This window comes from Rhinoderma darwinii, chromosome 6 (genome assembly GCF_050947455.1).
Source record: "Rhinoderma darwinii isolate aRhiDar2 chromosome 6, aRhiDar2.hap1, whole genome shotgun sequence".
NCBI classification, from domain to species: domain Eukaryota; kingdom Metazoa; phylum Chordata; class Amphibia; order Anura; family Rhinodermatidae; genus Rhinoderma; species Rhinoderma darwinii.
The window spans coordinates 142,969,183-142,994,440 of NC_134692.1; the positions used below are offsets into that span (position 1 = coordinate 142,969,183).

Sequence of the window (25,258 nt, forward strand, 5' to 3'; positions counted from 1 at the left end):
TGTGGTTCAATTTTGCGATTTTATTAAATTCGATGCCATGGGCAATGTGCGTGCAACGTTTCGGTTCAACGACCTTCGTCAGGCACTGCAGGTGTACAAAATATTTCACATGAATATATTGGCATCATATTTCAACAATAACATTATATCAATGGTGCAAAACAGCAAGTAAAGAGAAACTGGAAAGAATAAAATAAAAAAGGTAAAAAATAAGAACAGAGTCTTTTGTCAAGACACATACAGTGTTCATATATAGTCAATATATCTATTATTTTATTGGGAACAAGCCTCGAGATATAGATATGAATATTTATTTAAATATGGCCCAATGTATGTTAGAGGGTGACTATCTATCCAGTGCACAAACAAAAGGTATACACAATAGCGGTATATCATCAAGTATCACATCGTCATATCAAGACAATTTAAGACAATTTCTATCAAGTGTGATGGTTACAATGGGATAATGAATAATGTAGCTTAGAGCAACAGAACGAGGTACATAGAAAGAAAATCTGTGATTAACAAGAGAACCACATATCGGTAATCCATTCTTAGAGGAAACAAGTACATTGGTATAGATGGCATAGATCATAGAGCGTAGGTTAACAGAGATTACACTAGTGTTAATCACACAGATATAGTAATTTAGCTTGGACCAACAGACCGAGGTATATACAGAAAATCTCTGATTCAGAAGGGATTCCACCTATATATTTGCCATTCTTTAAGGAAAACAGGCATATTAGCATATATGGCATAAATCATAGAGCGTAGGTAAGCAGAAGATACATTGGTGATATCAATGCAGCTACAGTAGAGGAAATCCACTAGGTGGCGCCTGCGAGCCTGCAGTCTCATATGAGTCCCTATCTGAGGTGCTGTCAGAATCTTGTCGGCACATCTAGCACCACGCTCAGCCTGAGATAAATTAAGAAAGTTTGCATGACATAAAGGTATAATATTAAGAAGTGTTGTTTACCTAGATCCCACTTGGCGTATGATTCTTGAATTATATCGTGCTGCAGTCAGTATGGCGGCTTGCCGCTTAGTTTTGGCGCTAAATTGTACTTGAATCTCCATGGTTTAAATACTATGTATTCTGGGCGTGAGGTGGGCGGTATTAAGGTGCGTGTCATGTGACGCTTCAATCGTCACACTGGGGCTGTATAGCTGTAAAGATGTGTAGACCGACATAGCTAGCAGGGGGCGTGTCCCAACGAAGGGAGTTACACTCACTCCCATATTTGGTTTGTGGGACGGCCATGTTTGAAAGCGTCATGGAGGGAGTCCCTGAAGATTAACACATCGTATGTAGTGACGAGTAGGGGGCGTGTCTCATAGTGAGTACTACGATCACTCTATTTCACTGCTAGTAGTCCGATTTTAGATATTGAATGACTGAGAACGCTATAGGAGGCAGAAGGATAGTAGGACTTATTATATGAGGGGTGTTTAGTTATCTCATCCACATGAGATATAAACTAGTGACTGGTAAATCAAAAACTGGACTAGTTACCATAGTGCATCACCTTAGATCATGAGTACTGTCCTAGATTCTATATTATCGGGCAGGTGTCGTTTTAACCTATAATGATATTAGTTGGATATTAACAAAGTTATATCTAAATCTATGCATGTTATTATAGTACTATGTAGTGGATATGTATTACCACTAAACCATCAATCATATTGGACTTACTGCTAGGTGCTAGAGATTTTTTTTAAAAGGATACCGTGGTCCGGTATGGTCAGATGTTGGTGTGTTATATACCATAGAGTAGATCAACGTGTCTGTTGTGAAGTAAAAAGATGCATTAGTCACCATAACTGAACATATTAAGATCATTATTATGCATACAGTCATATTCTATATTCACAAAAAGCTGCTAACTTCATACTCCCTATTCCGTTTTTGGTAATTGCGTGTGAACATACCCTTAGGGTATGTTCACACGCACGGTTTTCAGACGTAGTTCGGGCGTTTTACGCCTCGAATTACGCCTGAAAAAACAGTTCCATTACGCCTACAAACATCTGCCCATTGCTTTCAATGGGTTTTACGATGTTCTGTTCCCACAAGGTGTCATTTTACGCGTCGCTGTCAAAAGACGGCGCATAAAAAGACACCCGTGTCAAAGAAGTGCATGTCATTGACTCCATTGAAAAACAGCTCCAATAACGTCCGTAAAATACGCAGCGAAAAACGTGAGTAGTTACAAAAACATCTGAAAATCAGGAGCTGTTTTCAGGTGAAAACCGCTCCATAATTTCAGATGTATTTTGCTACTGCATGTGAACATACCCTTAGTCTGAAGACTGCTCACAGAGACGTTCTATGTAAGCCGTCTTCAGCATCTCAGGGAGTTCTGATTACAGCAACGGTGGGGTCTCAGCACCCGGACCCATAACAATGAAAACTTTTGATATGTCTCTATGACATAGGAAAAGTTTGCTGAAAGTGCAGTTACTAAAGCGAACACAGGCCAGAATATAATAGATTTACTGCAGGTTGAGTCAAATAATGTATTTTAGTAAAATGTTCATTCATTAGGAGTGTGACGTGATGATGACGCTGATGTGGCGAATACTAATAACGCAATATACAAATATACTGTAACAGCAGGTGTAATACTGACCAGGGCCAGGGTGTGGGGGGGGGGGCACAATTTTATTGAAAAATAAATACTTGCAGCAGTTTAACGTTCTATCCAATGAGCACTGCCATTAATGATAGAGGAGCTCATTGGTAGAGGAGGCCCGGGGAGCATGTTTAGCATAATTCACCACTTCGCAATCCAAATTCCTTTTCTGATCCACATCCTGATGCCGTCCCAAGTACAACAAGCGCACACTATGCACGGATGTCTTGTAGCATCAGGACCCAATGCAGCGGAGGCGTTGCCCAGAGCAGAAGAGAAGTGAGTAGAAGTATTTTTTTTGCAGGGGTCTCAATTTAGGGGTCTGTGGTATTTATTCATTTTACATTCTAATGTAAAAGTGATCCCAAACAGCTCAAAACACTGCCGAAACATTTTAAGCAGCACCATGGGTGCAATCCGAAGTCTCTCCAAATCCGTGGAATCGACCATATACACTGTGGCATCAGAGGGGGTAATTTGAGGAAGGTCTTGGCCCAAAGAGAGTGTATGTGGATCGTTAAATTAGGATCCATGACACCCGGAGGTCTTAATGAACAATTTAATTTTGCACCATTTCTCTAGAGTCCCTACCCCCAATATGGTTTTAATTGTATTTTAATTGTGTGTCTTTTTATTATGGTACATAGGTGTTTGATGCATTACCTCTTGATATCCTCTTCGTGATATGAATTGGAACAGTCGTATTGGACTCGTCATGGAAGATGCACAGAGATATTTAACTAGAATATGTTCACTTACTAATGACCCAAAATCATGTCTTCTCATTGTACATTATTAATTGTTTAATGATATATATTTATTGCTTTTATCTTATATATTTTTGTAACTATTTAATATACACACTTGTATGATTATGGTATATATCTTTTTGATAAAAATATTAGTTTGTTATTATATATATATATTCATATATATTTTCTTACGGTCTGATAATTTATGCACTTTTTCTTTTTTTATTTTGATATTTTTATTGGGAGATTTATTCTTCCTCGTATCCAATCCTGCAAGTTTATACAGCGGTATTGGTCATAATATTATTTTTATTTTTTTATTTTTTCACATTCTGGTTTTATTTTATTATTTTTTATGAACTGTTGTTTTTTGGTTCATCTAACTCTTTAACACACATATATTTTTGTATTTTATTATGCTATATAGCAATATTGATTTTCTTTGTGTCTGTATATTTGAGCAATATAGCAACCTTTTTAGAAGATAACTAATTTTAAAATATGAGGATAATGATAGAAGTTGGTATATATTACGGGCTATTGTCTGCGTTCTGCACTTTTATTTACCTGTATCTCCCATGTCTGTTCTTTGTCCAATGAGGAGCGCACGTCTTCTGTGTGTTTTGCCGGCATGTGCCTGGCCTCGTTCCCGCCCCCTTCAGCGCACTGCGCATGTCTGGGATCCCTGTACGGGTCGGGGATCCTGGATGTGCGCTACGGCGCTGGGGGCTAGAAGTGGGGCTTGCCACACTTCCGGTTTCGGCAGAATGCGTGCGCCGTGAGAACTCCTGGCATTAACAAACATTCATGTCAGCTGCTGCTTACACTATTTAAAGCAGCAGCTTTATTGACACTACAAGCCCCTTGAGAAAGCTCATTGCGAAACGCGCGTTAGGGTCCTATGCACGGCTGTCAGACTTCTCCACCAACTATTTAATGGGTAAGACTTTATCACTATTGGAGGGAAAGGGTGGTTGCATTTGTTGTTTGTAACGATTTATATATTAGCACTCTATTTTATCCGTACCACTATTAACTACTATTGACTTTTTGTTGCGATATATTTAGTGCTTCCTACTTCCATCTACCTCATGTACCTCATAGCTATGTATACTTGAAATTGATACTTCTTCCCATTGTTTACGAATAGTCTGTTCATAACGTGTTTTCCACTGGAATTGTAACAATGTCCTCATGTCCATTTTGTACCTTTTTAAGTAATCTTTTTGTGTCTATGCTATTATGTGTCATTAAAGTAATATTTTAATATATGGCTTCTAAGCTCCTTTCCTTTTCTCTAGTTTATATATGTATTCAATAGGAGTGCCCTATTGTTATTTGGGGAGCATGCTTCACTTGACTGCATCTAGCCCCCCCTATTCTCTGAATTTGCAGTAGGAGTTATTTTGTATGTATAATATTCTAATTAAAAGGGTTGGCCACTATAGAAAATGTTGACTAATGTGTGGTAAAGAGGGATACAGCCAAGTTACTAATATACTGTCACTACAAGTACTGCGCCGTTTATTAATACTGTAAAGGCACGCTCCCTGGTTAGTGAAGTCTTCTCTAACAGCGCCACCGCTCACGTCTATAAGATGGCCGCAGCTGGAGGATCATGTGACTTGAGCTGTATATCAGTAATCTCACACAACCTTCATGGAAACACAGTACACATGCGCTCTAATCCTGGAGGCTTATGTGAGCAGGATTACGGACGACGGGTCGCATCACATGACCCTCGAGCTGCGGCCATCTTATGGATGTAAGTGGTGGCGCTGTCAGAGGAGAAGACGTCACTAACCAGCGAGCGTGCCTTTACATTGTGGATAAACAGTGCAGTGACTTTTTCTACATTCAGACTGACTCTTGTATTTATCAACTTGGCTGCATGTTATATTCTTAGTGTCATTCTATTACCAAACAATGATGTGAACATCTCCCCACACATAGAAACAAGACACCTAATGAATAGGAATGTAACATGAAGAAATACATAATGTGCACCGATATTCACGTGTCCCAAACCCCCTCCATACACAAACGCTGAAAATCTTTGCTGCCTGTTGTCACCACTTGGGGGTGATTTGAATGCAGCTCCTATTCTAGCCTATAAGAACCATATACAACTGTATACCGATCACCTCCCAGTAGTGACAACAGGCAGCAGAGATATCACATCTGTGTGGAGGAACAGCATCACCTTAAAGAGTCTCTGTCACTACATTATAAGTGGCCTATCTTGTACATGATGTGATCGGCGCTGTAATGTAGATTACAGCAGTGTTTTTTATTTAAAAAAACAATCATTTTTGACGGAGTTATGACCTATTTTAGCTTTATGCTAATGACTCTCTTAATGGACAACTGGGCGTGTTTTACTATATGACCAAGTGGGCGTTGTACAGAGGAGTGTATGACGCTGACCAATCAGTGACCAATCAGCGTCATACACTCCTCTCCATTCATTTACACATTACTTTCTGTATATACCCCTGATATAGTAATGAAGGAATGACATTAACTTCCATTGTCTCTCTCAGGAGTCAGGTTTTCTGTTTCTTCTCCAGGTTCTGCTCCCGTGTCCTCAGTGACCTCGTCTTCTATTATAATCTCCGCGTTCTTGATATCAGACGTGAATATTCCTTTAATCCTACAAAATACAACACAGATTATTTCTCTTTTTAACCTTATTTCTAAAGTCACACAGATCAGGATGTTGTTTCTTGTTATGTCGGGCTGTTCTGTATACAGGAGACGTCTGTCTGTGGATCCGCTGCTTTGTCTTATTAAGGGGCCGCATGTAGCACCCGCAGGTCCTATAACAATCTAGGGGTACAGAGGTAAGTGACACTTCAGGGCAGTGGCGTAGCTATAGGGGTCGCAGCGGTCGCAACTGCGACCGGGCCCCGTAGCTAGGGGGGCCCGCAGGCCCCCCTCACCACACTAGGGCTACAATGATTGCTCTATATTACTGGGTCCCTGCTGTGGTACAAAAGAGACCCAGTAATGTAGCTTAAAGCATTGGTGGCAGCTCAGCTGTCAGAGAGTCATTGCGTGGAGGGGGAACAAGAGGGTGGAAAATGAATGATAGATGAATCCACTCATCTTATGAGACCCAGGCCCGCCCACTGTACTGTCCACCCAATCAGCTCACTTCTTGCTGTTTCCCTCTTCCTCGTGACCTGTTCAGAGGGAAAGGAATGGCTACAGCAAGAAGATGGTGTGCGTGTCTGCTGCTCCCCTGCAGTACGAGCTGCTGACCCCACAGCAGATGTAAGTAGCAACTAGTAATCCAGCTCTTAACCCCTTCACTGTGTGTGTGTATGTATGTCTGTCATGCTGAGCAGTCACACCTCAGGGCTGACAGTTTAGCATAACAGACAAAGTATCTATCTATCGTCGCAATTGCGACCGGGCCCCGAAGCCAGGGGGGCCCACAGCCCCCCGCACCACATCAATAAAAAGTTACTATAGTAACTCGGGCCGCGGGCCCCTGTTACTATAGTAACAGACTGACCTTACCTTCCTGGTTCCGGATCGCAGAGGAGGTCCTGACGTCAAGCGCTGTGCGCCGCGCACAACATCGAGAGGACAGAACTTCCGCCGCGGCTGAAGAGGAAGGTAAGATTAGTTGCCCTGACTGGCGGGGTCCGACTCCCGGGACCCGCCAATCAGCTGTTTTGAAGGGGCCGCAGCACTCGTACAAGAGCTGCTCCCCTTCATTCCGGTCACACTGTGAATCGGTGTCGGCGATTCACAGTGTGAGCGAGTAGTGAAATGAAGGGGAGCAGCTCTCGTACGAACACTGCGGCCCCTTCAAAACAGCTGATTGGCGGGTCCCGGGAGTCGGACCCGCCAGTCAGGGCAACTAATCTTACCTTCCTCTTCAGCCGCGGCGGAAGTTCTGTCCTCTCGATGTTGTGCGCGGCGCATAGCGCTGTGACGTCAGGACCTCCGCTGCGATCCGGAACCAGGAAGGTCCCGGGAGTCGGACCCAGACACATCAGCTATTGATGGCCTATCCTGAGGACAGGCCATCAATGTTTAGGGACTGCACAACCCCTTTAAGCATACGATGTAGCAGGCTTAGAGGGCCCATGAGACAGGATCACAGATTGTATGATCCTGTCTGCTGGGCCCTGTATCTAAGACAATCACATGGTAGGCTTAGATACATGGCCCATGTGTGATCCTGTCTGTGGGACCCTGTATCTAAGCCTACCACACTGTCGGTTTAGATACAGGGCCCCAGCACACAGTAATCTTATACTGTATAAGATTACTGTCTGCTGGACCCTGTATCTAAGCCTACCTTGTGGTAGGCTTAGATACAGGGTCCCACAGACAGTATCACACATGGGCCCTGTATCTGAGCCTAACACATGTGTTACTAATCGTTTTTTTGTGTGTTTTCTTACAGGTTCGGTCGTTGGACTACGTCGGATTCCAGGACTACTTCGATGACGGCTTTTTTTTTTATTATCAATAAAATGGTTAATGAGGGCTGTGTTTTTTTTTTTTTATTTCAATAAAATATTTTTTCTATGTCTTTGTGTTTTTTTTAAACTATATTACTACCGTCTTAGTAATGGCCGCCGGCTGATTGACGACGTCCATTGCTAAGGCAGGGATTAGTGTTAGCCGATGCAGATGCGAACACTAACCCCCTTTATTACCCCGGTACCCACCGCCACCAGGGGTGCTGGGAAGAGCCGGGTACCATGCAGTACTCGACCATCTGTAGTGATGGTCGGCCACTGAGGTGACCGCAGGCTGGTATTATCAGGAGGGGGAAGGCCAAAAACAGTGGCCCTTCCTACCCTGGTGATGCTAGGCTGCTGCTGCTTTATTGTATCTGGCTGGTTATGAAAAATGGGGGGGACCCCACGTCATTTAAAAAAAAATAAAAATAAATTGGAAAGAACGATGTGGGGTCCCCACCAATTTTCATAACCAGCCAGATACAACACAGCAGCAGCAGGCAGCATTACAAGGGTGGGAAGGGCAACTGTTTTTGGCCTTCCCCAGCCTATTACTACCAGCCTGCGGCCACCCCGGTGCCTGCCCGTCACTACAGATGGACGGGTACTGGTTCGTACCCGGCTCTTCCCAGTACTCCTGGTGGCGGTGGGTACCGGGGTAATAATGGGGGTTAGTGTTGGCCTTTGCACCTGCTAACATTAAGCCCCGCCTTAGTAATGGAGGTTGTCAATCAGCCAGCGGCCATTACTAAGGCGGTGATAATAAAGTTTAAAAAGATACAAGCACAGAGAAAAAATATTTTATTGAAATAAAAAAACACAACCTTCATTAACCATTTTATTGAGAATTAAAAAAACGCCGTCATTGAAGTCCTCGAATCCGAAGTCCAACAACCGAACCTGTAAAAAAACACAAACACACAAAAATAATCAGTAACACATAAAGAAGCAAAATTATTATTCTTACCTATCCTGGGTCCAGTGCTGGAGCCGCAATGTCAGCGAGCTGGGCCCTGTATCTAATCCAATCATGTGTGATACTGTCTGCTGAGCTGTGTATCTAATCCTATCATGTGTGATACTGTCTGCTGAGCCACTGTATCTAATCTTATCATGTGTGATACTCTCTGCTGGGCCACTGTATCTAATCCTATCATGTGTGATACTGCCTTCTGAGCCACTGTATCTAATCCTATCATGTATGATACTGTCTGCTGAGCCACTGTATCTAATCCTATCCATAGTTTATAGGGTCGTAGTGCTATAGATATTCTATGCTGTCTCCTATACACACTTTTTTTGGGGCGGACACATATGTATTGGGGCTATTTCCCTGACATTTTAAGCCCTGAGGGTATGTTCACACGGCAGCGTCTGTTCAGGAGAAAACAGCACCGTAATTTCAGCCGTAATGGCATGTTGAGGCGTCTTTCGCTGCGTCCAGTACGGACGTAATTGGAGCTGTTTTTCTATGGAGTCCATGGAAAACGGCTCCATTTACGTCTGAAGAAGTGAGAGGCACTTCTTTGACGCGGGCGTCTTTTTTACGCGCCGCCTTTTGACAGCGGCGCGTAAAAAAAAATGACCGTCGGCACAGAACATCGTAAGACCCATTCAAATGAATGGGCAGATGTGTGCCGACACTTTGGAGCCGTATTTTCGGACGTAATTCAATGCTAAAACGCCCGAACTACGTTCGTAAATAGTGTGTGTGAACCCAGCCTTAGTGACGCCCCGGCTGCTAGTGCTGCATTGTTGGGTCACTTAGGAGACCCAGCGATGCAGCTCAAAGCTGCGGAGCGTCGGCCATGAGAATTTTCCGGGGGGGGGGGGGGGGGCCCAGTAAGAATTTTTGCATCGGGGCCCATGAGCCTTTAGCTACGTCCCTGCTTCAGGGTCTGGCCACAGGAGATCATCAAGGACTGAGGACTGTATAATCCACTAAATCATGAGAGAAGGTCCCTGTATATACCGGGGAAATACTACGGAGAAATGATACAGTCATCTGGGACTTGCTCGATATGGACTGTACATGATGTAGTGATAGTGGTAATAGGAATAATAATAATGAACTTTATATAAATGGCACCAACATGATCCACTGCAGCTTCAGGACAAAGTAACATCTCACAATGAAAGAAAAGCAGAGAAGAACCCGGATATCTAAAGGAGGAGGTGACGTGGATAATATGTGCAGTCACTGACCGGGGAAATCCAGCATAAAGTTATCTACACAGTCATCCCAGACCCCCAGTAATTCCAGCACTGGAGGACCCAGCGCCCTATAGACCCCCAGAAATGTCAGACACAATCCCCACACTATAGAATGACTGATATCAGTGTAGAGATATAACAGCGTTCAGTGACAGTATCCTCCCCGGCTGTGACTGATCACACGGATCACATGATCGTCAGGATTAATAGTAGAACTTACCATTTACTGACGTGTACAGCTTTTACATCATCATTTTGCTTTTTTACACCTGGAATAGAATAAGATGATTTATTAGAAATTTAAACTGTAATGTTATAATGTAAAATACAAAATATTCCAGAAACTGGTGAAGCGGATAATTACTGTATTGCTGGGAATCTTTTGCTCCCTATTGTTTAATGACCTGATCCCTACAGATAAATCCTCCATAACTAGGATTCTCCAGTCTCCTCATTGCCTAGAACTGAAACGCATATTTCAGACGAGGCCCTACTATTGCTGTGTAAAGCTGTAATATGTCCCGCCAGTCCTTTCCTCTTAATATATGTGAAGATAAATGTTTTTATGTCACGTTAATATCAATGGATTATCAGATATAAAAAGATTCCATATTTCTCATTTCTAGTTTGTTAAGGGTTTGTTAAGGCTTTCTTACACTGCAAAGATTCATTGTGGCACCAATACATAACAGACAATTACTTATTTGTTGTTTTAATTGTGGAGCGGGGCCATGCTGCGCCCCCTACCAAATGTTGATCCTGGGGCAGGTGCCCGGGTAGCCCCCGCTCCCCAGCTACACTCCGGGTTTGCTTCAACGTTTATAATAAATACCATTCGTGAGCGTGAAAGGAGACGCCGTTTGTGAGAGTTCAGAGTCAGACAAGCGCTTCTCCATCAATGCTTTCCATTTCATGAAGTTCTTAGTGCTTTTGGTTTTGTTACTTTCTGCTTCTAATCTTTCTATGTGTAGGCATTGTTTCAATATGTTTTGCATAGTCGGTACAATGGAGGACAGCCAGCGCTGCCACAATAAACGCTTAGCTACTAAACAGATCGGATGGAACAATTGAGGCAGGTGTCTCCCTTTAGCTCTGTCATCATTCGCCTCGTCTTCCCAATAGTGAAAAAGGAAAAGGGTGGGGGACATTGGCAAGAATCTTCTCCACAGAGCATCCATCATTTCTCGGACCCGAGACCAGAAGGGTTGAATTTTAGGACAATGCCACAGATCATGTAGGACGGTGTGAAAGAAATTAACTAATTCCACCATTTTGTCTTCTATTCTATACCTCCATTTTAACTTCAATATAAGAGTGATATGTCGAGAGAATGTATTTCTGTTTTTGCTGTGTTAAGGAATTGAATCAGCAAGAATAAAGGCTGAGGGAAAATTGATGACTCAAGACCCCACCCTCTACGCCCTCCTTACAGAATACAGAAGATGATAAGGACTTACCATTCAATGACTTGATAGGAAAATATTGCAATGCTAAGAAAATATTCTGAATGTGTAAAGGATCTGCCAGGCACAGCGGGGTTAACGCCCATAGGTAATCAGTCGGTACCTGAGTCTATGTGTCTCAGACTGACTCCAGCTTCCACCACTCAGGCTGGCAGGCTTAGGAGTGGGAGAGCCTATCGCAGCCTGGCCAGACTCAGCTAGCTCCTGCCCTCTGTCTATTTATACCTGCCTTTCCTGTTCCTCCAGTGCTCGTGACTCTTCTCGTGTGGTTTCCTGGCCCAGCTACAGCTCCTGACTACTTGATCCTGCTCCATACTGACCCTGGCTTACTGACTACTCTTCTGCTCTGCGTTTGGTACCTCGTACACTCCTGGTTTGACTCGGCTCGTTCACCTCTCTTGTTGCTCGCGGTGTTGCCGTGGGCAACTGCCCATTTTTCCCTAGCTTTGTGTACCCTTGTCTGTTTCGTGCACTTACTGAGCGTAGGGACCGCCGCCCAGTTGTACCCCGTCGCCTAGGGCGGGTCATTGCAAGTAGGCAGGGACAGAGTGGCGGGTAGATTAGGGCTCACTTGTCCGTTTCCATACCCCTATCATTACATAATCACAAGCCCGTTACCTAGTCTACCCTGGTCCCTGTGTCTACTATGGACCCCCTTGAGACCCTGGCCCAGCAAATGCAGGGTCTCTCCCTACAGGTCCAGGCCCTGGCTCAGAGGGTCAACCAGCCTGACACTACCATGGTAGTGCCCCTCACCTCACCCCTTGAACCCCACCTCAAGTTGCCTGATCGGTTCTCAGGGGACCGGAGGACTTTTCTCTCCTTTCGGGAGAGTTGTAGGCTTTACTTTCGATTAAAGCCTCACTCCTCAGGTTCTGAGAGCCAGCGGGTGGGTATAATTATGTCCCAGCTCCAGGAAGGGCCCCAAGAGTGGGCCTTCTCCTTGGCTCCTGACGCCCCTGAACTTTCCTCCGTTGATCGTTTATTTTCTGCTCTCGGACTCATTTATGACGAGACTGACAGGACTGCCTTTGCCGAGAGTCAGCTGGTGACCTTACGTCAGGGTAAGAGACCTGTTGAGGAGTATTGTTCTGACTTTAGGAAGTGGTGCGTAGCTTCTCGGTGGAATGACCCTGCCTTAAGGTGCCAGTTTAGGTTGGGTCTGTCGAACGCCCTGAAGGACCTGCTAGTTAGCTATCCCTCTTCTGACTCCCTAGACCAGGTTATGGCTTTAGCGGTACGACTTGACCGACGTCTCAGGGAACGTTTTTGTGTTTTCCCCTCTGACTATCCCATGATGCCTCCCGAGGAACCGTCACTTCGCTCTTCCACGGAAGACTCAGAGGTACCTATGCAACTCGGGGCCTCCGTGTCCCCCCGACAACGTAGAGAGTTCCGCAGAAAGAATGGTCTCTGCTTCTATTGTGGGGATGACAAGCATCAAGTGAACACCTGTCCTAGGCGTAAGAATAAGCAGCCGGAAAACTTCCGCGCCTAAGTGATCATCGGGGAGGTCACTTGGGCGCACAGGTATTTCCCGTAAATATGAAACGTAATAAAATCTTGCTTCCCTTTCAGGTCTCTTTTGGTGGTAGGTCTGCTACCGGCAGTGCCTTCGTGGATTCAGGGTCTTCTACTAATATCATGTCTGTGGAATTTGCTATGTCTCTAGCTATGCCATTGATTGATTTGCCTAAACCTGTCCCGGTAGTGGGTATCGACTCCACTCCTCTTGCTAATGGTTATTTTACACAGCATACCCCTGTTTTTGAACTCCTTGTTGGCTCCATGCATTTGGAGCAGTTCTCTGTACTGGTGATGCAGGGATTATCGTCCGATTTGGTTTTAGGCCTTCCCTGGTTGCAGTTGCATAATCCCATGTTTGACTGGAATACTGGGGAGCTTACCAAATGGGGTAATGAATACTTGACGTCATGTTTTGCTGTTAATTCTATTTCTCCCCCTGAGGTGGTGAACACGCTACCTGAGTTTGTGCAGGACTTCTCTGATGTTTTCTCTAAGGAGGCCTCCGAAGTGTTACCTCCTCATAGAGAATACGATTGCGCTATTGAATTGGTACCAGGAGCTAAGCTCCCTAAGGGTAGGATATTTAATCTTTTTTGTCCCGAACGTGAAGCATTGAGAGAGTATATCCTGGAATGCCTGGCCAAGGGTTACATTCGCCCCTCTACTTCTCCGGTAGGTGCTGGCTTCTTCTTCGTAGGGAAGAAGGATGGTGGTCTTAGGCCATGCATTGACTACCGTAATTTGAATAAGGTCACTGTAAGGAACCAGTATCCCCTTCCTTTGATTCCTGATCTCTTTAATCAGGTTCAGGGGGGCCAATGGTTCTCCAAGTTTGATCTACGGGGGGCGTATAACCTTATCCGCATCAAAGAGGGGGATGAGTGTAAGACTGCGTTTAACACGCCCGAAGGTCATTTCGAATACCTCGTCATGCCCTTTGGGTTGTGTAATGCTCCTGCTGTCTTCCAGAATTTCATAAATGAAATTTTAAGGGATTACCTGGGGTTTTTTCTTGTAGTGTACCTTGATGACATACTGGTGTTTTCCAAGGACCTGTCCTCCCACATTGAGCATGTCAGGAAGGTGCTCCAGGTCCTTCGGGAAACCAAACTGTTTGCGAAAACCGAAAAATGTGTGTTTGGGGTACAGGAGATACCATTTTTGGGTCAAATCCTCACTCCTCATGAATTCTGCATGGACCCCGCCAAGGTCCAGGCTGTGGCGGAATGGGTCCAACCTGCCTCCCTGAAGGCGTTACAGTGTTTCTTGGGGTTCGCTAATTATTACAGGAGATTTATTGCTAACTTATCGGTCATCGCTAAGCCTCTTACGGACCTCACTCGCAAAGGTGCTGATCTCCTCCACTGGCCTCCTGAGGCTGTCCAGTCTTTTGAGGTCCTTAAGAAGTGCTTTATCTCGGCCCCGGTGCTGGTTCAGCCCAACCAAATGGAGCCATTTATCGTGGAAGTTGACGCATCCGAGGTGGGAGTGGGGGCTGTCTTGTCCCAGGGTACCAGGTCCCTTACCCATCTCCGTCCCTGTGCCTACTTCTCCAGGAAGTTTTCGCCCACTGAGTGTAACTATGATATTGGCAACCGCAAACTCTTAGCCATTAAATGGGCATTTGAAGAGTGGCGCCACTTCCTGGAGGGGGCTAGGCACCAGGTAACGGTCCTTACCGACCACAAGAATCTGGTTTTCCTAGAATCTGCCCGGAGGCTAAACCCGAGACAAGCTCGATGGGCGCTATTTTTTACCAGATTCAACTTTTTGGTTACCTATAGGGCTGGGTCTAAAAATATTAAGGCCGATGCACTGTCGCGTAGCTTCATGGCCAGCCCCCCTTCGGAGGAAGATCCTGCTTGTATTCTGCCTCCTGGTATATTCATTTCTTCTATTGATTCTGATTTAGCCTCAGAAATCGCGGCTGATCAAGGTTCAGCTCCCGGGAACCTTCCTGAGGACAAGCTGTTTGTTCCCCTGCAATTCCGGCTAAGGGTACTTAGGGAAAACCATGACTCCGCACTATCTGGTCATCCAGGCGTCCTGGGTACCAAACACCTCATTGACAGAAACTATTGGTGGCCTGGGTTGCCTAAAGACGTTAATGCCTACGTCGCCGCTTGTGAGGTTTGTGCTAGGTCCAAGACTCCCAGGTCCCGACCAGCGGGCTTACTACGTTCTTTGCCCATTCCCCAGAGACCTTGGACCCATATCTCCATGGATTTTATCACCGATTTGCCTCCATCTCAAGGCAAGTCGGTGGTGTGGGTTGTAGTAGACCGCTTCAGTAAGATGTGCCACTTTGTGACCCTCAAGAAACTACCCAATGCCAAGACGTTAGCTACCTTGTTTGTCAAACACATCCTGCGTCTCCATGGGGTCCCTGTCAATATTGTTTCGGACAGAGGGGTACAATTTGTTTCATTGTTTTGGAGAGCCTTCTGTAAAAAGTTGGAGATTGATCTGTCCTTCTCCTCTGCCTTCCATCCTGAAACTAATGGCCAAACTGAGAGGACTAATCAATCTCTAGAACAATATTTAAGGTGTTTTATCTCTGACTGTCAATATGATTGGGTCTCATTCATTCCCCTCGCCGAATTTTCCCTCAATAACCGGGTCAGTAACTCGTCAGGGGTCTCCCCCTTTTTCTGTAATTTTGGGTTTAATCCACGGTTCTCCTCCGTTTCACCTGGTAGTTCCAACAATCCCGAGGTAGAGGTCATTCATCGAGAACTGTGCACAGTCTGGGCCCAGGTTCAGAAGAACCTAGAGGCATCCCAGAGCGTACAAAAATCTCAGGCTGATAGAAGACGTTCTGCTAACCCCTTGTTTATGGTCGGGGATCTGGTGTGGTTATCGTCTAGGAACTTGCGCCTTAAGGTCCCGTCCAAGAAATTTGCTCCCCGGTTTATTGGGCTGTATAAGGTCATTGAAGTCCTCAATCCTGTCTCCTTCCGACTGGAGTTGCCCCCATCTTTTCGAATACACAACGTGTTTCATGCCTCCCTCCTTAAACGCTGCTCCCCGTCCTTGGCTCCCTCGAGGAGACCTCCTGTTCCCGTTCTCACCCCTGAGGGGGTGGAATTCGAGGTGGCCAAGATTGTGGACAGCAAGATGGTCCAAGGCTCCCTCCAGTACCTGGTCCATTGGAGAGGATACGGGCCTGAGGAGAGGACTTGGGTACCCGCCCGGGATGTTCACGCTGGGGTATTGGTCAGGAAGTTCCACCTTCGTTTCCCCAATAAACCAGGTCCACTTAGAAAGGGTCCGGTGGCCCCTCATAAAAGGGGGGGTACTGTAAAGGATTTGCCAGGCACAGCGGGGTTAACGCCCATAGGTAATCAGTCGGCACCTGAGTCTATGTGTCTGAGACTGACTACAGCTTCCACCACTCAGGCTGGCAGGCTTAGGAGTGGGAGAGCCTATCGCAGCCTGGCCAGACTCAGCTAGCTCCCACCCTCTGTCTATTTATACCTGCCTTTCCTGTTCCTCCAGTGCTTGTGACTCTTCTCGTGTGGTTTCCTGGCCCAGCTACAGCTCCTGACTACTTGATCCTGCTCCATACTGACCCTGGCTTACTGACTACTCTTCTGCTCTGCGTTTGGTACCTCGTACACTCCTGGTTTGACTCGGCTCGTTCACCTCTCTTGTTGCTCGCGGTGTTGCCGTGGGCAACTGCCCCATTTCCCTAGCTTTGTGTACCCTTGTCTGTTTCGTGCACTTACTGAGCGTAGGGACCGCCGCCGAGTTGTACCCCGTCGCCTAGGGCGGGTCGTTGCAAGTAGGCAGGGACAGAGTGGCAGGTAGATTAGGGCTCACTTGTCCGTTTCCCTACCCCTATCATTACAGAATGTAATTTGTTTTGTGCAAAATCAAGAGAAAATATTACAGCTGATGTAGTGAAAGTTCAGTCTATAAAACTGTATATAAACCCACTCATAATGTATGTAAAATGCCGTCTGCCATCACTTGCTGAGCGACATCATTATGACACTGCTGTGAAACCTTCTCCTGAGGAAATAAATATGAATGAATCTGGAGCAACTGTTTGACTTTGAATTATCCACAACAACGGTCTGTCCTACTATTAAGACACTTAGGACATGTCAGTAATCGATCACGCATTGAGGGACTCGGTGGCAGGTTAAAACCAAAAATAGCTCCATGCATGATACCATATGGAGTATCTCTCAATACCCACACCCCCTTACCACATGTTTCCGTATGGAGCCCCATCCCATCAAGATTTTATCCCTGAGATCAATATCAATATCATGGGAAGCTGCTCTTCCCATTTTGTAAAGAATTTCTCAGGTGGGATCACGATTAAGCTGTCCCTGATGTTCCAATATATTTGAAAAATGGACATTATTCCGCTGTTCTGAAAAAGAGCCTTATCCAGGTCATTAGTCACAACCTCTCAGCTAACGTCTCGAAGAGCATTCGTGAAAAAATGTTTGACCTGAGCAGATTGTATATGTTGAAAATGTGTTAACCCGTATTTGTCTATCAATTCTTCCCCCTTAACCCCTTCCCGCCGCAGCCCTTTTTCAGATTTTCATTTTTTCCTCCACACCTTCCAAAAGCCATAACGTCTTTATTTTTCCGTCGATATAGTACTATGAGGGCATGATTTTTGCAGGACGAGTTGTAGTTTTTCGTAGCACCATTTATTTTGCCGTATAATGTACTAGGAAACCGGAAAAAAATATTTGTGGGGTAGAAAATGAAAATAAAAAAACAGCGATTCCTCCATGGTTTTTTTGCGTGCCGTTTTTATGGAATTCACTGTGCAATTAAAACAACATGTTACCTTTATTCTGCGGGTCAATACGATTATGGCGATACCAAATATATATTAGTTTTTTCTATATTTTACTACTTTTACAAGTAAAAACCTAAGTGGAAAAAAGAAAATGTATTTTGCGTCGCCAAATTCTGAGAGCCATAAGTTTTTTATTTTTCCGTCGATTAAGTGGTATGAGGGCTTATTTTTTGCTGGATAAACTGTAGTTTTTAATAATACCATTTTGGTGTAAATGCGACAGTTTGATCACTTTTTATTTAAGTTTTTGTGGGAGATGAGGTGACCAAAAAATAGAGATTCTGGCGTTTACAATTTTTTTTTTTACGGCGTTCACCGTGCGGGTTAAATAATGATATATTGTAATAGTTCAGACTTTTACGGACGCGGCGATACCAGTTATGTTTATTTATTTATTTTTTTACTATGCTCTAGGGGGAAAATGGGAAAAGGTATTTTTTTTAACTTTTAATATATTTTTTGTTATTTTATTTAACTCATTTTTACTTTTTTTATTAGTCCCCCTAGGGGACTCCAACCAGCGATACTCAGATCGCTTGCATGATATACTGCAATACTAATGTATTGCAGTATATTGTGATTCTGACAGGCAACTATTAATAGGTGTACAAAGATGGCGGACCTGGGGGTCTTCATTATGCCCCCAGGCAGCCGTAGCAACCATTGCCCCCCCCCCGTGATTGCATTGCGGGGGGCACGATGAACTGTTAGAGGGGGTTGCCCCCTTCTTTCTAACGATTTAAATGCTGCGGTCTCTGTTGAACGCGCCATTTAATGAGTTAAACTAGCGGGATCGCGCTTGAGCTAGTCACTCTGAGGTGTCGGCTGTAACATACAGCCGACACCGTATGGAGCGGGTTCACTCCGTGAGCCCGCTCCATACTTCCCCTACCCGACTTTGGCGTACGGATACGTCAAATGTCGGGAAGGGGTTAATGACCAGGCCTTTTTGTACGTTAATAACCAAGGATTATTTTTTGTTTTTTCACTGTCGCATTCTAAGAGTCAGAACTTTTTTTTTATTCCGTCGACATAGCCGTATAAGAGCTTGTTTTTTTGCAAGACAAGTTGTATTTTTCAATTGCACCATTTTTAGATGCTTATAATATATTGATTAACTTTTATTAACTTTATTTTGGGAAAGAACTGAAAATAAACAGCTATTCCAGCATTGCTTTTCACGTTATAAATTTACACCGTTCACTATGCGGCATAAATAACATGTTACCTTTATTCTATGGGTCGGCACGATTACGGGGATACCAAATATGTAAAGGTTTTTTGTTTTCTTACGTTTGCAAAATAATTTTTTTTTTAAAAAAAAAATAAAGAAAAATAATATATATATTTTTTGCATCGCCGCATTCCAAGAGCCGTAACTTTATTTTTCCGTCAATGTGGCCGTATGTGGGCATGTTTTTTCCTGGATAAAGTGTAGTTTTCATTGGTAGTATTTTGGGGAACATGGGACTTATTGATTAACTTTGATTTTATTTCATTATAGGGAAATGGGAGAAAAAAGGAATTTTGCCGTTGTTTTTTGCGGGGTTTTTTACGCCCTTCACCCGGCGGGTTTAATTAATGTGTTAACTTTATTGTTTGAGACGTTATGATCGCGGCGATACCATATATGTGTATTTTTTACACTTTTACTAAATAAAACCACTTTTAGAGGGAAAAGGTGGTTTTATTTAATTTTTACTGTAACCTATTTTTTTTTCCCATAAACTAACTATTTTTTATTTTTTTTGTCCACTAGGGGACTTCACTTATCAATCTTCTGATTGCAGATATAATGCATTGGTATACTTAGTATTCCAAAGCATTATTGCCTGTCAATGTAAAACTGCCGCTGGCATAGCCTAATAGGCAGATTCTGAAGGCAGACATGGGGGCCTTTGTTAGACCCCCGGCTGCCATGGAAATCGATCGACGCCCCGCATTATCCCTGCAGAGCTGCTGATGGGGTGAGAGAGGGAGCTCCCTCCCTCTGTGAAACACATTAGATGCCGCTGTCGCTATTGAAAGAGGCATCTAATGGGTTAAACTGGCGGAATTGGAGAGCGCTTTAATTCCAGCAGTTGGGGCAGGAGCCGGGCTGTGTATAACAGCCGTGCTCCTGCCGCTGATCGCGTGGGTACACTGGCAGTACCCACGAGATCAGAGCGATGGTTATATCCGTCGCTTTGCAGGAACACCTGCTTGTGACGGATATATCCGTCGTCGTCGTTAAGGGGTTAAAGAGACTGTCACTAGTTTAGTAATGCCCTATCTCCTAGCCAATCTAATAGGCGCTAAACCTATAGAAGAACGAGTCTAATTCCACCGATATCAATATAAAATGCATACATATAAAAAGCAGAGATGACAACCACAACATGTGGTAGAATGGAGAACAGTCAACAAGTAGAAAGCATACAGGCATAAACATGCATTAGATCATGTCAGACTCCAGCACTGGGGTGTGTGGCCAGGCAGCCTTGTTTTTTCCAGTCCACATATATCCATGGGTAAGATACATGCACTTGTTGTGCTTTATATGTACATTATACACTTGTAGTCATGTCACGTGTTGCTGTTTTTAGAGCCATTTGCTACGTCTTTTATAAAGGTATACGTCTAATGTCATAATTGCACAATCATAGCATATATAATAAAGCACAGCATATTCAATGGTGAATGGCAATCTGTATCTAAGTGCTGGAGTCTGACATGATCTAATGCATGTTTATGCCTGTATGCTTTCTACTTGTTGCCTGGTCTCCATTCTACCACATGTTGTGGTTGTCATCTCTGCTTTTTATATGTATGTTTTTAGATAGGTTTAGTGGTTATATAATGTGAGCTTCCATCATTTACCACGTGTGCAGCTTTGGGCTGTATGTGCCTGCCCCCAATATTTATTTGAGCACTAACAACATTCTATTTTTTCTTTTATAATGGGGTGTGATGCTCTGGTTGTCCTCTATATAGGTTGTTAATCTAATAGGCGCTGTCACACTGATAATGCTAGTGAAAATTGTGTCCCAAAACGTTTATTTTAAAAGTTATGAGCTTTTTTCTAAAGAGACCATATCTCCTTTTCATAGCTCTCCAGGCCATTATAGTGTCCCTACATATTAGAGATCGTTTAATGAATCTAGGCAATACCGGCAGAGATGTGTGTAGTAGCGTGCAGAGACCCCAAGAGGCACAAAAATGAGACTCGAGAAGGTGGTCAGAATGGTAGCTAGTTTGTTTGACCCAGTCTATTACATGTCTTGCCAAGCAAGCCGGATTGTAACCCCATATGTTAGTCAAATTAATACCTCCTCTCTCCCTGGTAGCCATAAGTTTATCCGTGTGGATGCGGGGGTCGCCTACCTCACCAGAAGAAGTGAATAAATGCTGTGTTTCTTTTTGATATATCTATGTGTTCGGCTTGCTTTTCTATTGATGTTAAAAGGGTTTTTCAACCAATAACATTAATCATAACGGGACAAGTAATAAATGTGGGGGTCCAAGCATTGGGACCCCTCGCTGATTGCCAGAACAGAGGGGACCACTGTCCCTCCTGACCATGGCAGCCGATGCATAGACTCTGAGGATACAAAAACAGCACTCCGTAACCGATCTTTCTAATATTCATACATTTATCTACTAATATCTATAGACTCTGTTGATACGACAGTTATTAACCTTTCTTATTTTGTCTGTCTCTCAAAGTTATTGTTGATTTAATCTACATGGCTTCTAGAAACATCTGAACACCCTGAATTGTGTGGTACAGACAGGTGCCCCTCCCCCCCCCTCACTGCAGACACTGGCACCGGCTTCTATAATAAAGCTAATGTCCAGAAGCAACAACTACTCAAGATAACAGGACTACCTTGTTCCCCACATTTAAAAAAATAAATTTAAAAAACTCACCTGCCCCAAAAAATCTGCAGCAGATATCGCAGTTAGATTGGCAGCGCCTCACGGATTCTGCTAGATTTTTTTCGTTCTTCTAGCCCCCTCGGCTCCCGAGATGTCAGTGCCGTTAGTTTTAGTGCCCTATATGGGGCCTTTACTATCAAGTGGGCAGTTTCTTGGCAAGTAAATGATGTTAACTGCTCACTTGACAGTCAAAAGTCTAATTTGCATACCGGGCAACAAAACTGATGGCACCGATATCTCAGGAACTGTGGGGACTAGAAGAGAAAAAAAATAGTGACAGGATCTCTGAGGCGCTAGCAATCTAAGTTGTCCCCTTCTGTTTTTTGGGAGGTGACAAGTCTTCTTTAAGGATCTTGACGCTCACCTCATGTGTAGGGGTCCGGTGCTTGTCTCGCTGGGATGCTCCAGGCTGGGATGCTCCACTCTGCAGATGATTTCTGATTCTTGGTCTAAACTTATTAATGGGGTAAAAGTCAATGAAGCTTCAAAGGAGTAAGTTTTGTCTTTCTGTTCCTTTTTCTTCTGTGAGATCTTGTAAGTTCTGTCCTTCTCTAATGATTCTTTGGGCAGAGCAGTCACATTTTTGGCCTTCTGTAATGATTCTATGGGCAGAGCAGTCACATTTCCGTGCTTCATTGTGAACCAGCTAACCGATAGAAGATCAGGGAAATACCCGGCTATATTACAGGTCAGTGTGGCTTGTCTACCATCTCGCAGCTCTGGGACGTTGATAGATTTAACGTGTGGACGCCAGGGCAGATCTGTAACATGTGAATAAAAGGAGTTATTTACAATAGACTCTGTATGAGCAGCACAGATTTTCTGCGTGTTAACCCCTTACTGAAGAGCAAGTGTTTGATTTCTGTGACTCGTGGAATTGGATGAACTTGGGCTACATACAGTTACATCTCTCTCTGTAATTAAATTCTGCAGGTAAATGAGTATTTAAAAGGAAAAATAATCCTAATGTAAACTGGAGCAAATTTACTAATACTGTCCAAGTTTTAGACTGTGTAAATTTACACAAGGCAGTCAGAAAATGCGTCAAATTTATCAATGTGGTGCATACTCTATGATAAACGTATTAGGTAAACACGTTAGACACTTTTCTCTTCCTTAAACCACCTATAAGTTGCTTCAGTTTCTGCCAGATTTTGTGTCAACATTTTGTTGCACTTTAGCACAGTGTTGCATTTTACTCTATGCCCATTTGCACTAGACCACACCCCCTTGTAGAGCGTGTAAAAAAAAAAAAAAAAAGTGCCCAATACAGTTAATAAATGTGGTGCACAACATGTTTGCCAAAACCCTAGCTGAATTTGAACCAGAATTCTGGCGCATTTTAAATAGTAAATCTTCCTCAGGTTCCAGATCTGCAATTTCTTCATTCCGTTGTTTCAGGAGACAAATCATGCCACATCCCTGCTTGACATCCTCAGCAATACCTGTCGCCAATCAGCGACTACCACAGGGGCCGCAACCTGAAGTTCTGACCGAAAAGTCCATGCATTCCGGAGGCGGGTTAAGGGTGAAGATTGGGAGGAACCCTCCACTTCCTGGTTAGTTAAGGCCAAATTAATTGCAGCACAAGAGGTTCCATTATCTGTTGAGAGACAGATCGAGAGACAGATCGAGTTTTACCTCTGATACTTAGTGATCTTGTCTCTGGCGTCTCCATAGCCTCGTGCTTCCACAGTACAATGATTTTCATCTCTGGATCATTGAATGAATGACTAGAATTCCAGACAACACTGGTGACATCATATGTGAGATTATCGTCCTGTGTTCTGAATGTTTCCGCAGCTGATATTACATATTTACCAGACGTATTTTCCCAGTGCCAGGAGATTTTTATATCTTTAGGGTAAAACTTCTGTAGATTCAGAGAGAACTGAACACGAGATGAATCTGCCATAGTGATCTCTATAGGATCCAACATTTGGGGTTTAGCTGGAAGAGAAGAACCAGAAGTTTGTTCCAGAGTCTATACGAGGAGTAGTGTATTGTTCTAGAATATTCTAATTCTGCCCTAGAACTAGAAATTGTACTTCAGTAATAGCATCTGCCCCTGCCCCCCCCCCCCCTTTTATGGAAAATATTGCTCACTTTTTTTTAGGAAATTATACAAAAATAAATAAATGAATGATTATCTTTCTACAGATTGTAGAAACACTCACCAATGACTTGTAGCGTTCCTGTGCTTTTCTCTATGGGATTCTCCAGGGAGGGGTGCTCCACCAGACATATATATTCTGCCCCCTGATGTGTCTGTAGTGTGGGGGTGATAGTAAGACAGGCTGTACAGCTGTAGGTGTTATCGGCCGCTCTCCTGGATGTTGTTCTCTGGTTACCAGCAGCGTCGGTCTCTTCATATAACTGATCTCCAGCACGTCTCTTCCATTTCACAGCGACTGCATCCGGGAAATACCCCGAGATCTGACACTGCAGGGTGGCCGGGGTGCCGTAAAGTAGACGAGGAATCTGAATCTCTTCTATAACTGGTCTCCATCTGTAATCTACAGAACAGGACAGGAAGATTTTATTCAAAAAAATTTCTAATACTGATGAAGCAAAAATATTACACACATATATAAAGGTGTCAGGATGTACTGTAATGATATGTGTAATCAGAAATGATGTATATGCCCTTAGTAATCCCATGATCCTCTGTATATGCTTTGGCGTGCATGATGATTATAAAATGAAGCTTATTTTACCAGATTGTATTACATATAAATATAATATCTCATACTGCTGATGTCATCCATAGAACCGCGGCTGGGAAAGATATTTATATGTACATTTATATGTTACTGTTAAATTTGACCACAAGTCTTCAAGAGCTTAGTGATGAAGTGTACAGTACGACCTTCTGTAGAATATGACAGTATTAGAGGTCAGCCAGGAGGTAACATCTCTCTCCTCACCTGAATCTCTGATAGACAGTTCCCTGGATTCTGGGTTGTCCATAGATTCATGTTCCCAGGTCGCTCGTACTCTGAATCCTGGATCCTTGTGACGATCCTCAGTAATTCTGACCTCACTGGAGACGTTGTAGGATCTGTCAGGATTATGTGACGGTGATTCAGTGGATGATAGGACTTCTTCTTCTCTTCCCACTCCACATGTCCATACAATCTTGATGCCTTTAGGAGAAAATTTCTCCAGATTGATCACATACTTCATATCTCCAGAGATCAATAGACTTCTCATTACTGGATGTGACATTTTGGGCTTTCCTGAAATGTGAAGCAAAGCCAAATGTTGTATGAGTTATAGTAATAAACAGACTATAGAATCTACCACAGAAGCGGAACAGATGAAGGATTCCACTTTTATTAGGCTTTCACATAGCACAGGTTGATTTGTGTCACTTAATACATCATGTGTAATTCAGGTTCCTCCATATAATTTATATCTGACTATTCTT

The 25,258-nt window shown here is 43.7% G+C and overlaps 2 protein-coding genes across 4 annotated transcripts in view; both read right to left on the reverse strand.

Annotated features, from left to right (window-relative positions):
• Positions 1-3,467, reverse strand: part of LOC142656004 (uncharacterized) — a 130,319-nt gene extending 126,852 nt beyond the window's left edge. For both annotated transcript variants that reach the window (XM_075830807.1, XM_075830805.1), the window contains exon 1: positions 983-3,467. The gene's annotated coding sequence lies outside the window, so the exon portion shown is untranslated. The remainder of the gene's footprint in view (positions 1-982) is intronic.
• On the reverse strand, positions 1-25,031 carry LOC142656007 (uncharacterized). 2 transcript variants are annotated; one of them, XM_075830817.1, is made up of 8 exons: positions 24,756-25,031; positions 24,006-24,344; positions 23,470-23,778; positions 22,193-22,589; positions 10,313-10,361; positions 5,920-6,047; positions 1,737-1,794; positions 1-709 (listed from the first exon to the last, which is right to left on the reverse strand). In XM_075830817.1, exons 1-5 carry the CDS (start codon positions 25,012-25,014, stop codon positions 10,343-10,345), a joined length of 1,323 nt encoding a protein of 440 aa, XP_075686932.1. In that variant the 5' UTR covers positions 25,015-25,031; the 3' UTR covers positions 1-709; positions 1,737-1,794; positions 5,920-6,047; positions 10,313-10,342. The 2 variants fall into 2 exon arrangements, with proteins under 2 accessions (XP_075686932.1, XP_075686931.1); XM_075830816.1 differs by having other exon boundaries at positions 1-921.
• Positions 25,032-25,258: the final 227 nt, after the last annotated feature.